A 13,790-nucleotide genomic window follows, 5' to 3' on the forward strand; every position below is an offset into this window, starting at 1 on the left:
TAAACACTTTGGGAGGCCAAGACAGGAGGATCTCTTGGGGCCAGGTGTTTGAGACCAGCCTGGGCAACATAGTGAACCCCTGCCTCTACAAAAAATTTTTAAAAATTAGGTGTGGTGGTGCCCACGCTACTGGGGAGTCTGAGGAAGGAGGATTGCTTGAGTACAGAAGTTCGAGTCTGCAGTGAGCCATGATTGTACCACTGCACTCCAGCCTCGGCAACAGAGCAAGACCCCATCTCTTAAAAGTAAAATTTTAAAAAGCAATCATAGGCCGGGCGTGGTGGCTCACACCTGTAATCCCAGCACTTTGGGAGGCCAAGGCAGGAAGATCACCTGAGGTCGGGCGTTCAAGACCAGCCTGACCAACATGGAGAAACCCCATCTCTACTAAAAATACAAAAGTAGCTGAGCATGGTGGCACATGCCTGTAATCCCAGCACCTCAGGAGGCTGAGGCAGGACAATTGCTTGAACTCGGGAGGCAGAAGTTGCAGTGAGTCAATATCACGCCATTGCACTCCAGCCTGGGCAACAAGAGTGAAACTCTGTCACACACACACACACCAAAAAAAAAAGCAATCAAACAATTCAAGGGTGTATGTTTGCTTTCTAATCCTCCCAGGTTAATCTCATCAATTCCCTTGTTTACCTGAGTGAGGAGTTATTCAGGATCCCATTTCAGAACAACGACAGTCTGGGCTTCAAAGTTCCTGCGACTGTCTGCCCCTTTCATTCCTTCAACAATGTCACCAAAGCTGGAGAAGGAAGTTGGCTGGAATCCAAGCGTGATACTGAGCAGGTAGGTGCCAGATATGCAGGTGGCCAGATCTGCTTAGAAGCATTTTAATCTTGACAGGTCCAGGTGTCACAGCCTCTCCCCAGACCTTTAAAGATAATCTTGCTGAAGTTTCTGCTGCAGAAGAAACTCCTCTGCCAAGCCTTCCCCAGGGTCTCCCTCCCCACCCCACCAGTGAGCCAAGACTCCCTAGTGCTGTAATCAAGTGAAAAGGACTTAGGGGCTGGACCCGGTGGCTCACACCTGTAATCCCAGCACTTTGGGAGGCCAAGGCAGGCAGATCACCTGAGGTCAGGAGTTCGAGACCAGCCTGGCCAACATGGCGAAACTGCATCTCTACTAAAAATACAAAAATGAGCCAGGCATGGTGGCACGTGCCTGTAATCCCAGCTACTCAGGAGGCTGAAGCAGGAGAATCACTTGAACACAGGAGGCAGAGGTTGCAGTGAATCGAGATCATGCCACTGCACACCAGCCCAGACAACAGAGCCAGACTCCATCAAAAAAAAATAATAATAATTTAGGAAAGTGTTGGCACAAAGCAAACACTCAATAGATTATGTTTGCTATTCACATGAAAAGATGCTCAACATCATTGGTCATTAGGGAGATGCAAATCAAAACTAAAATGAGATACCACTTAACACCCAAAAAGAAAGAAAATAACAAGTACCGGCAAGGATGCAGAGAACTTGCCACCCTATCCATTGTTCAATTGTAAAATGATGCAGCCACTTTGGAAAACAATTTGTCAGTTGCTTAAAATGTAAAAAATAGAACTGCCATGTAACCTAGCAATTCTACTCCTGGTGTCTACCCAAGAGAGTTGAAAACGTGTCCATACAGAAACTTGTACACTCATGTTTGTAGCAGCATGGTTTAATAGCTAAATAACCAAAAAGTGGAGATAACCCACACATCTATGATCTAATGGATGGCTAAGTAGAATTTGGTCTATTCATACAGTGGAATATTATTCAGCAACAAAAAGGAATGAAGTCCTGGTACATGCTCCAATATGAGCTTTGAAAACATTATGCCAGGTGAAAGAAGCCCATCACAAAAGACTGTATGTTGTGATTCATTTATATGAAATGTCCCAAAGAGGCAAATCTGTAGACACAGAAAGTAGATTCATGGTTGCCTAGAGCTAGAGGGACTAGGGATGGGGGAATGGAGAGTGACTGCTAATGGGTACCAGGTTTATTTTATTTTATGAGACAGAGTCTCGCTCTGTTGCCCAGGCTGGAGTGCAGTGGCGTGATCTGGGCTCTCTGCAACCTCTGCCTCCCGGGTTTAAGCTATTCTTCCACCTCAGCCTCCCAAGTAGCTGAGACTACAGGCGCATACCACCATGCCTGTCTAATTTTTTGTACTTTTAGTAGAGACAGGGTTTCACAATGTTGGCCAGGTAGGTCTCAAACTTCTGACCTCAAGTGATCCACCTGTCTCAGCCTCCCAAAGTGCTGGGATTACAGGTGTGAGCCACCACACCCGGCCACCAGGTTTATTTTAGGGAGGATGAATCCTAAAATTAGATTGTGGTGATGGTTGCACAACCCTGTGAATATACTAACAATATTAAATTATATACTCTAAGTGGATGAATTGTTTATGTGAAAGTTATCTCAATAAAACTGTCATTTAAAAACTCTATCATGAGCAGGTCTAGGGCAATTATATGATGAGGCAAAGGCATATTTCCTTGGCTGGCTCTCTCAGTTTGGTTCAAAGGATGGTAAGTCTTTAGCCAGATTGCAAGTACTTTCTGTGAGATTCCAAGGCCCTCTCTAAGGAATACCACCCTTCGTTACAACACTGTGAAAATTCTCTTCCAATCTTCTCCAAAACATTATTTTACTAACATAAGACACTGAGGTTTTATAAGTCATACACTGTTTTCCTCTCCATGCAGGTAGAAGACATCCTGGAAATGTCCTTGGTGGAGTTTGGGAATATCGGGGAAGCATTTCTAGAGCAGAACCAGTCTCCCGAGTCTTCAGTGACTTTGACCTCTTCCATTGCTACTCTGCTGCTGAGCAGGTTAATGGGAGGAAGGAATGGGGAGAGTTTCACTGTGTTTTTCACTTTCAGACATACAAAAATTGACTTCCATTTTAACTTTTCTCATTAGACAAAACATATCAACTTTACCGATGAGCTCTTACACTCTGGGTCACCCAGCCCCTGTGAGGCTAGGCTTTCCATCAGTTTCAGCTTTGAAGGAGCTCTTGAATAAACACCCAGGAGTTAATGTCCAAGTAAGTGTGAAATTGACTGTGATCAGAATGAAAATGGGATCTGATGGCCATATAGGCATTTGGGTGAAAGTCATGTACCATGAAATGTAAGCTGAACAGACCAGATCAGATGAGAGAGTTTATGTAGCATTCGTTTTTATTTTACACTGGCAGGGATAGAGGCCTCTTCAAAATGATCCATTGTAGAAGTTAGGAACATTAAACAGATTTCTGGATTTAACTAAATTTCTGTGTTGTAAGTTGAATTGATTTCAACTCTGCATTTTTTCTTTTGTTGTGTGTTTTGTTTTGTTTTGTTTTTTTGAGATGGAGTCTCAATCTGTCACCCAGGCTGGAGTGCAGTGGCACGATCTCCGCTCACTGCAACCTCTGCCTCCCAGGTTCAAGCGATTCCCCTGCCTCAGCCTCCCAAGTAGCTGGGATTACAGGCATGGGCCACCACACCTGGCTAATTTTTGTATTTTTAGTAGAGGCGGGGTTTTGCCATGTTGGCCAGACTGGTCTCGAACTACGGACCTCAAGTGATTCACCCGCCTGAGCCTCCCGTAGTGCTGGCATTACAGGTGTGAGCCACCATGCCCGGCCTCTGCACTATTTACAAAAAGATGGGACTATCTAAATAATTGTTGACTCAGTATACCAACCCAGTCATATCAATATATTGTATTTCTTTCAGCAGTTACCTGACAGATATAAGTAGCATTGTCGCCTTACCCTGAAGAGCAGAATAGTTACTTCCTAGTAAAATAGAATCCTCTAGATGTAAAGATTGAAAATAATAATTCTGGGGGTCCTAAGTATAATTCATCTTTAATTTACTATTTCTCATAGAGGTTATAATGGGGAATGTTCTATCATTTGCGGTATTAGTAGGGGGCACATCCCAACATTTACTTTAATATATGATATCCAGCTGGGCGTGGTAGCTCAAGCCTATAATCTCAACACTTTGGGAGGCTGAGGCAGGCAGATTACTTGAAGCCAGGAGTTCAAGACCAGCCTGGCCAACATAGCGAAACTCCGTCTCTACTAAAAATACAAAAATTAGCCAGGCATGGTGGTGTGCATCTTTAGTCCCAGCTACTTGGGAGGCTGAGGCAGGAGAATTGCTTGAACCTGGGAGGTGGTGACTGCAGTGAGCCGAGGTCACGCCACTGCACTCCAGCCTGGTTGACAGAGCGTGCCTCTTTCTCAAAAAAAATAAATAAATAAAAATAAAAATAAATATATATACACACACACACGTGTATATACATATATATGAGATATATCTTTCTCTTGGGATGATTTAAAAATATTTCAGCAATGGATAAAACTGGACTTTTCTTTGTCTTTAGATAACAGGACTAGCTTTCAATCCCTTCAAGGATTTGGACAACAGAAACATTGTTGGAAGCATTGGAAGTGTGTTACTAAGCGCTGATCGAAAATTGCTCCAAGTCCATGATTTAATGGAGGACATTGAGGTAGGAACTGATCCTTAGGGAATAAAATAGAAGAGAATGGCTATTCTGGAACAGGATGGAAGGATGCAACAACTTAAAGGGAATTATGTTAGACTGATGGCAGTGGCATTATTTTGTTATTAACATCTTAGGAACTTTTACAAAGAGATACACCTTATCCTTAGAAAAAGTGTTTTAGAAGGCCGGGCGCAGTGGCTCATGCCTGTAATCCCAGCACTTTGGGAGGCTGAGGCAGGCAGATCACTTGAGGTCAGGAGTTCGAGACCAGCCTGGCCAACATGGTGAAACCTCATCTCTGCTAAAAATACAAAAATTAACTGGCATGGTGGTGGGCGGCTGTTATCCCAGCTATTCTGGAGGCTAAGGCAGGAGAATAGCTTGAATCCAGGAGGTGGAGTTTGCAGTGAGCTGAGATCGCGCTGCTGCACACCAGCCTGGGTGACAGAGTAACACTTGGTCTCAAAAATAAGAAGAAGAATAAGAAGCGTTTTAGGTCTTGGACTATGTACTTATCCTTAACCCCAGCAGTATTAGCTACTAACATCCAATGAGGAAGACCTGGCTGGGCACAGTGGCTCATGCCTATAATCCTAGGATTTTGGGAGATTGAAGCGGGAGGATTGCTTGAGACCAGGAGTTCAAGACCAACCTGGCCAACATAGCAAGACCCCGTCTCAAAAAAAAGAGGAAGACCTAGGACGTTTCCTTACCTTATCAATATAAAGGATTTTGAAAGACATCAACGGATGGACCATTATATTGATTAACTGTCTCTTATTCTAGATCATGCTCTGGAGAAATGTTAGCGTGGAAACCCATCCCACCAGCCTCAACATGAGCACACGTCAGCTTACAATCACAGTGAACCTCACTTCCTTGGAGAAATCCCTGATAGTGAGCATAGATCCTGACAGTCCCCTTTTAATGACGCTCTACCTGGGGTTCCAGTATCAGCCTAACTGCACTCACTTCCACCTGAACATCACCCTTCCGAAGGATAAGGTGTGGCAAAAAGGTAAAACCCAATCAGCTGTCAGAAACTTACTTTGATTTCTTTTTGCCTAGGATGGAGTGCAGTGGCACCATCATTGTTGACTGCAGCCTCAAACTGTCAGGCTCGAGGGATCCTCCTGCGTTAGCCTCTTAAGTAGCTGGGACTACAAGTGCACACCACCATGTCTGGCTAATTTCTTAAAAAAAATGTTGTGGGCCGGGCGCGGTGGCTCATGCTTATAATCCCAGCACTTTGGGAGGCCGAGGCAGGTAGATCACGAGGTCAGGAGATCGAGACCACCCTGGCCAACACAGTGAAACCCTGTCTCTACTAAAAATACAAAAAAAAATTAGCCGGGTGAGGTGGCAGGCGCCTGTAGTCCCAGCTATTTAGGAGGCTGAGGCAGGAAAATGGCGTAAACCCGGGAGGCAGAGCTTGCAGTGAGCCGACATTGCGCCGCTGCACTCAAGCCTGGGTGACAGAGCCAGACTCTGTCTCAAAAAAAAAAAAAAAAATTTGTGGAGACAGGGTCTTGCCATGTTGCCCAGGCTGGTCTTGAACTCCTGGCTTCAAGCGATCTTCCTGTCTCAGCCTCCTGAAGTACTGGGATTACAGACATGAGCTACTGCATGTGGCCATGTTTTTTTTCTTTTTTAAAAAAATTTTCATCTTGAGATAATTGTAGATTTGCTTGCAGTTATAAGAAATAACAGAGACAGGCCAGGTGCGGTGTCTCATACCTGTAATCCCAGCACTTTGGGAGGCCGAGGCAGGTGGATCACCTGAGGTCAGGAGTTGGAGACCAGCCTGGCCAACATGATGAAACCCCATCTCTGCTAAAAATACAAAAAATTAGCTGGGCGTGGTGGCGGGCACCTGTAATCCCAGCTACTTGGGAGGCTGAGGCAGAAGAATTGCTTAAACCCGGGAGGCAGAGGTTGCAGTGAGCCAAGATCGCACCATTGCGCTCCAGGCTACAGAGCAACACTCTGTCTTAAAAAAAAAAAAAAAAGACAGGTTGGGCACTCAGTGGCTCATGCCTGAAATCCCACTGTAATCCTAGCACTTTGGGAGGCAGAGGCAGGTGGATCAACTGAGGTCAGGAGTTTGAGACTACGCTTGCCCACACGGTGAAACCCCATCTCTACTAAAACTATAAAAATTAGCTGGTCATGGTGGTGCACACCTGTAATCCCAGGTACTCGGGAGGCTGAGGCATGAGAATCGCTTGAACCCAGGAGGCAGAGGTTGCAGTGAGCTGAGATTGTGCCACTGTAGTCCAGCCTGGGTGAAAGACCCTGCCTCAAAAAAAAAAAAAAAAGAACAGAAACAACTTGTATACCTCTCATCCAGTTTCTCTGAATGGCAGCATCTTGCATAACTAGAGTATACCACAACCAGAAAATAACATTAATACAATTGCTGATTTTATTCCGATTTCACCAGGTTTACAAGTACATTTCTATATGTGTGTGTATTGAGTCTCGTGTGACTTTACCACATGTGTAGACACATGTGACCATGAAATGCATTTTTTTAAAAGATTGATTATAGGATGGGTAAGGATATGTACGTAAGGAAGCAGATTTAGTAGGATGTTAATTGTAGAATCTGGTTAATGGTTATATGGTTATTCCCTGTAAAATTCTCTTTGTATGGTTGAAGATTTTCATAACATGTTGAGACCCACAGCAGAAGTAAGGCTCACAGCACCATGAGTTACATATACTTCACATTTATATATTGTAGATGACTATATATGAAATATGTCCTATGTATTTCAACTTTATTTCTAATCTTAGATTTGAGGAAGAAAGGCCTGATGATATCTCAGTAAGTCTTGGTATAAGATCAGAATGACTGTATTGTAGTTTAGAAAAGTTAAGAATTTCTGAGACATAACATTAAAGTTAAAAATGTCTGACCTGGTGTAGTCGCTCACCCCTGTAACGCCAGCACTTTGAGAGGCCCAGGCAGGAGGATCACTTAAGCCCAGGAGTTTGAGACCAGCCTGGGCAACAGAGTGAGACTCTGCCTCCACAAAAAAAAAAAAAAAAAAAAAAAAAAATTTAGCTGGGCGTGGTGGCGTGCACCTGTAGTCCTAGCTACTTGGGAGGCTGAGGCAAGAGAATCGCTTGAGCCAAGGAGTTCAAAGCTGCAATGAGTTTTGATGATACCACTGCACTCCAGCCTGGGTGACAGAGCAAGACACCGTCTCTAAAAAATAAAAATTCCTGATATATATAAATAGTACCCAGATATACTTGATCAAAAACATGCTCTGTGAGTATCAACTTTAGTACCGAAAAGTCTTAATAAGAGCTACACTTTTGTATTTATTTTTACGCTGGGAAAAATCTGGAGAAAGCATGCTACAGTGTCTCGTCATGACCACCTTCCATATTGAAAAGAACTTTCTCTGGCTCTCGCATGGGCCCCGCTCACACAGGAACAATCACTTTTAAGTTCTTGCTTTTAGGCAAAGTCCCTGAGGCAGCAATGCTCACTACCAGGCTGCCCACTATAGAGTTTGTGTGAATTATCAACGGGCCCTTCCCAATTCCAAAGGTGTACTCAGTTTTGGTTTTGTTTCTGTTTTGAGACAGAGTCTCACTGTGTCGCCCAGGGTGGAACGCAGTGGTGCGATCACGGCTCACTGCAGCCTCCGCCTCCTGGGCTCAAGCGATTCTCTTGCCTCAGCCTCCCAAGCAGCTGGGACTGCAGGTGCGTATACCACCACGCCTGGCTAATTTTTTGTATTTTTAGTAGAGACAGGGTTTTGCCATGTTCGCCAAGCTAGGTCTCAAACTCCTGGGCTCAAATAATCCTCCTGCCTTAACCTCCCAAAGTGCTTGGATTATAGGCCTGAGCCACTGCACCTGGCCATGCACTCAGTTTTTCTTGCTGATCTTGGCAATGATATGTCATTCAGAGCTGGAAGGGGCCTTCGGGAACCTTTTTTTGAGAGACAGGACTATTCGAAAGATGAGAAAGCTGAGGCCAGAGAGACTGGGTGACTCGCCGTAGCCCCTACCAGCCAGCTGGTGACAGAGCCAGGCCCGACCTCCAGTCCCTGGCGTGCAGTCCTGGGCTTTGTTCCTGAAGCCACCCTATCCCTATCTTTGCTTCACCCTGGTGTTTCTTTTGTTACCTTAGTCTTCTATCTGCTAACTTAGGTGTGTGATCATTTCATTTTTCTAAACCTCGTAATACATTCTAAATCATTAAACCTAAATGTCCGCATGCCAAAAGAATATAATTCTTTTTTTTTTTTTTTTGAGACAAAATCTCACTCTGTTGCCCAGGCTAGGGTATAGTGGTGCGATTTCAGTTCACTGCAACTTCCACCTCCCAGGTTCAAGCAATTTTCCTGCCTCGACCTCCTGAGTAGCTGGGATTACAGGCTCACATCACCACACCCCACTAATTTTTGTATTTTTAGTAGAGATGGGATTTCACCATGTTCACCAGGCTGGTCTTGAACTCTTGACCTCAAGTGATCCGCCCGCCTCAGCTTCCCAAAGTACTGGGATTATAGGCGTGAGCCACCACACCTGGCCAAAAGACTATAGTTCTTTACTGGAACAGCAGTAATCCAGAGCCCGGGATTGTATCACTGGTCATTTTCTTTCAAATCATTTGTGACTCTAGTTTTATCGTGGTCTCATTTGTAAAATATTAATAATAGATCGTTTAGAAGAGAGGTTCAATGGTGTTTTTGTTCCATTTGATATACAAGTAAGCACTTTTCTTTGTTCTAAGATGAGGAGTACACGTGGGTGCTGACTCCAGAGCATCTACAGCATGGGATTGGCACCTACTATATCACAGCTGTGCTGAGTGAGAGGCAGGAGGGTGCTCAGCAGACACCCAGCTTGGTCTCGGTCATCACGGCCGTCACTCAGTGTTATTACTGGGAGATCCACAACCAGACATGGAGCAGCACCGGATGCCAAGTAAGAAACTGAGCCGCTTCTTGGGCCTCTCTTCCGCTGTAGCCACCTTTAAGCCCAAAGCATCCATTATCTCATTTGGGGCAGCCCAGAAAGAAAAATAATCAGGAGGTTTGAAATAACTCTGCCTGGGCAAAAGGAGGGAGGAGGGTTGTGTGTGGTGGGCAGGGAGGGTGTGCCTCTTTGAAGCAGGAGCAGCTTTGTGCTTTATCTTTGTGATTTCTTTCTCAAACACAGTCCAGGGTGGATCTGACAATTGAGAATAAAATAGCGTGTGGAAGCCATAAAATTCTACAGTATTAAATATGTTGTGGGTGGGTAAAATGAAACCTCTTGCTAAACGAAAGAGAACTTTCGTAGCTCAAGAAATACATTCTCAGATTCTTGTACATTCCAAGCCAGGTGAGGACAGGTTGTCACTTTTGTCATTATCACCTTGTTCCTGGTGTCCAACTGCTTTAAACCAGCACTATTATATTTGCACACTCGTGATTCTGTGAGATCCTGCCTGATGAAAGTCCTGGTTTGGTTGCTCAAAGAATGTGGTATAAGGTCTTGCAAATCAGGAAGCTGTCCTAAAAGGAGCTGAGAAAGTGCCATCTAGATTGGGAAGAGAAGGAAAGATAATTTTTTTTTTTTTTGAGGTGGGATCTCATTCTGTCCCTCAGGCTGGAGTGCAGTGGCATGATCACGGCTTACTGCAGCCTCAACCTCCTGGGCTGAAAAGATCCTCCTGCCTCAGCCTTTCAAGTAGTGGGGACCACAGGCAGGTGCCACCATGCCTGGCTAATGTTTTAGATTTTTAGACAGAGTCTCGCCATGTTGCCCATGCTGGTCTTGGACTTCTGAGCTCAAGTAATCCTCCCACCTGCACTTTGGGAGGCCAGAAAGAGGATGATGATGATGATGACTTTTAGACGGAGTTTCGCTCTTGTTGCCCAGGCTGGAGTGCAATGGCACGATCTCGGTTCACTGCAACCTCCGCCCTGCTGGGCTCAAGCGATTCTCCTGCCTCAGCCTCCCCAGTAGCTGAGATTACAGGCATGCACCACCACGCCCAGCTAATTATTGTTTTTTTTGTTTTTTTTGTTTTTTTTTTTTTGAGACGGAGTCTCTCTCTATTGGCCAGGCTGGGGTGCAGTGGTGCAATCTTGGCTCACTGCAAACTCCACTTCCCGGGTTCACGCCATTCTCCTACCTCAGCCTCTCAGGTAGCTGGGACTACAGGCGCCCACCACCGCGCCCGGCTAATTTTTTGTATGTTTAGTAGAGACGGGGTTTCACCGTGTTAGCCAGGATGGTCTCGATCTCCTGGCCTCATGTGATCTGCCCGCCTCGGCCTCCCAAAGTGCTGGGATTACAAGCGTGAGCCACTGCGCCCAGCCTAATTATAGTATTTTTAGTAGAGACGGGGTTTCTCCATGTTGGTCAGGCTGATCTCAAACTCCCGACCTCAGGTGATCTGCCCGCCTTGGCCTCCCAAAGTGCTGGAATTACAGGCATGACAGAGAGAGGATTCTTAGGAAGGCATCTGCACCATTCATAGCCTCAGGCAGTCATAGCTGGACAATGGCTATCAAGCAAATCTACAATCAGCTTGTTAAAATGTAGATTCTGAAGCAGTGGCTCTGGTCAGGCCTTTCTAACAAGCGCCCAGCTGATCCCAATGCTGCTTGTTAGGGAAACCATACTTTGAATAGAGAAGCTTGAGAGCTTTTCTCTTCTCACAGCACAGACCCGTTGATTGCAGAAGGCATCGGATACTTCCCACCTCCCTGAAGCACTTTGAAGTGCTTGGACTATGTGAAAGGAATTGAGCTGCCTGAAATACAGCACAAGAGTTCTTCCAAAGGCAGACTAGATTGGGCCTCCAGGACTTAACTCTGTGCCATGGAAAGAAGTAGTCGTAATGACAGTACTGGAGGCTTTTCACCCACGAAACCAAACACAGAACTGGTAGCTTCCATGTAATCACCTACTGACATATTTTTAAATATTATGCAGAAATGTTCCAACATATGGAAAGTCCTAAAGAATAATAGAAAACATTGAATGCACATTCAGCTTTATCAAAGTTAGTATTTTGCTCTGCTTCAGATTTTCTTAAATAATAAAACACTCATGAATAATTGAAGCCCTCTGTGTATCCCTCTCTAGTCTCTCTCCTTCCTTCCCTTCCACCAAAGGGTAACTACTGGCCTGAATTTGAGGGGGAAATTCATTCTTTCACCAAATATTTATTGAGTGTCTTCTACGTGCCATGCCCAAGTCTAGGAACTATAGAGACACAGCAATGAACAAGACAATATCCTCATGAACTGACATTCTGGAGAGGGAAATTGACAATGAATAGATAAATAAGTATTTTGCATGCTTCTTAGGCTTTGTGCAAATGGCATTATACTGTACATATCTCTTGTTTTATTCACTTAGCATTTATCCATGTTGATGCATGTACCTCTAATGCGTCCATTTTTTTAAATTTTTATATTTATTTATTATTTATTCATTTTGGAGAGAGTCTTGCCCTGTCGCCCAGGGTGGAATGCAGTGGTGTGATCTCAGCTCATTGCAACCTCTGCCTCTCAGATTCAAGCAATTCTCCTGCCTCAGCCTCCCAAGTAGCTGGGACTACAGGCATGTGCCTCCATGCCTGGCTAATTTTTATATTTTTAGTAGAGATGGGGTTTTACCATGTTGTCCAGGTTGGTCTCAAACTCCCAGCCTCAGGTGATCCACCTGCCTCAGCCTCCCAAAGTGCTAGAATTACAGATGTGAGCCACCACACCCGGCTAATTCATTCATTTTTAACTGCTGTATAGAATTCCATCAGTTTGCCTCTGCTTACTTGCGTACTTGTTAATTTGTATGTTCTGCTATTGAACATGTAAGTTGTTTCCTATTTTTGATAATTATAAACAAAGGTGACAAAACATTCCTTTTCGTATATCTTTATACACATGTGCACCGTTCCCCTAGCATACATACACTCAGAACTGAAATTGCAGGATTCAAAGAGTTTGTGCTGCTTCAGCTGTCCTAGATGTTGCTAAATTGCTTTCCACATTGGTTATACCAATTTACGCCATCACCAGCTGTGAATGAGAGAACCAGCTACCTCTTTCCATCTCTAAATTGCTGGTGTTTGTTTTATGTCTGTCCCCTCCTTAGCACTCTGTCTGACTAGAATCAACGTCTTGATTCTAATTCCAGGTTGGGCCACAGAGCACAATTCTGAGGACACAGTGTCTCTGTAACCACCTGACCTTCTTTGCCAGCGACTTCTTTGTCGTGCCCAGGACTGTGAATGTTGAAGACACGATCGAACTGTTCCTTCGCGTGACCAACAATCCTGTTGGGGTGTCACTGCTGGCCAGCCTTTTAGGATTTTATGTGATCACAGTTGTGTGGGCTTGGAAAAAGGATCAAGCAGATATGCAGAAGGTAATGAGATTTTGATTTCAACAGATTTGCCATGATGTCTTGAGTAATTAAGATGAGGGAAAAAAACACCTTTGTCAAAAGAAGCAGGAAGCCTGTTACTGGAAGGCATAGAAATTCAAGTGAAACTTTTCTTAAATTTATCTTCATATCTACTGTCTCAAGACCTGAGAACTTTTTCTCTCCATTTTTTTTCCTTTGGTTCCAAGATTGGACCCTTGTAGGACTCCTTTTAGGACATGAATGAGCCAAAAGAAAACACTAGCCAGGTACAGTGGTGGCTCATGCCTGTAATTCCAACACTTTGGGAGGCCAGGGCAGGAGGATGACTTGAGCTCAGGAGTTCAAGGCCAGCCTGGGCACCATAGCAAGACCTTGTCTCTACTAAAAATTAAAAAAAAAAAAAAAAATGAGTCTGGTATAGTGGTGCATGCTTGTAGTCCCAGCTACTTGGGCAGCTGAGGTGGGAAGATCACTTGAGCCCAGGAGCCTTGAGGCGCAGTGAGCTATTGTGCCACTTTACTCCAGCCTGGGCAACAGAGACCCAGTCTCCAAAAAGAAAAAGAAAAGACCTAGAGAGCTTAACTAAAGTCAAATGCAAGTTTATCTTACTTTATACATTGGATATGAAAGTTATATGTAAGTTGGCAGGGTGCAGTGGCTCACACCTGTAATCCCAGCACTTTGGGAGGCTGAGGCAGGTGGATCACCTGAGGTCTGAGGTCAGGAGTTTGAGACCAGCCTGGCCAACATGGTGAAACCCTGTCTCTACAAAAATACAAAAATTAGCCAGGTGTGGTGGCACACGCCTGTAATCCCAGCTACTCAGGAGGCTGAGGCAGGAGAATTGCTTGAGCCCAGGAGACAGAGGTTTCGGTGA

The 13,790-nt window shown here is 44.7% G+C and overlaps 1 protein-coding gene across 1 annotated transcript in view; it reads left to right on the top strand.

Moving 5' to 3' along the window:
* Positions 1-13,790, top strand: part of PKD1L3 (polycystin 1 like 3, transient receptor potential channel interacting) — a 79,327-nt gene that overhangs the window by 16,955 nt on the left and 48,582 nt on the right. Inside the window, 7 exon segments of the mRNA XM_063654293.1 lie at positions 622-798; positions 2,711-2,838; positions 2,930-3,056; positions 4,394-4,522; positions 5,306-5,537; positions 9,279-9,472; positions 12,683-12,913. Of these exon segments, the coding sequence (XP_063510363.1) occupies positions 622-798; positions 2,711-2,838; positions 2,930-3,056; positions 4,394-4,522; positions 5,306-5,537; positions 9,279-9,472; positions 12,683-12,913 (1,218 nt within the window).

Source organism: Pongo pygmaeus, chromosome 18 (genome assembly GCF_028885625.2).
Source record: "Pongo pygmaeus isolate AG05252 chromosome 18, NHGRI_mPonPyg2-v2.0_pri, whole genome shotgun sequence".
In the NCBI taxonomy this organism is placed as follows: domain Eukaryota; kingdom Metazoa; phylum Chordata; class Mammalia; order Primates; family Hominidae; genus Pongo; species Pongo pygmaeus.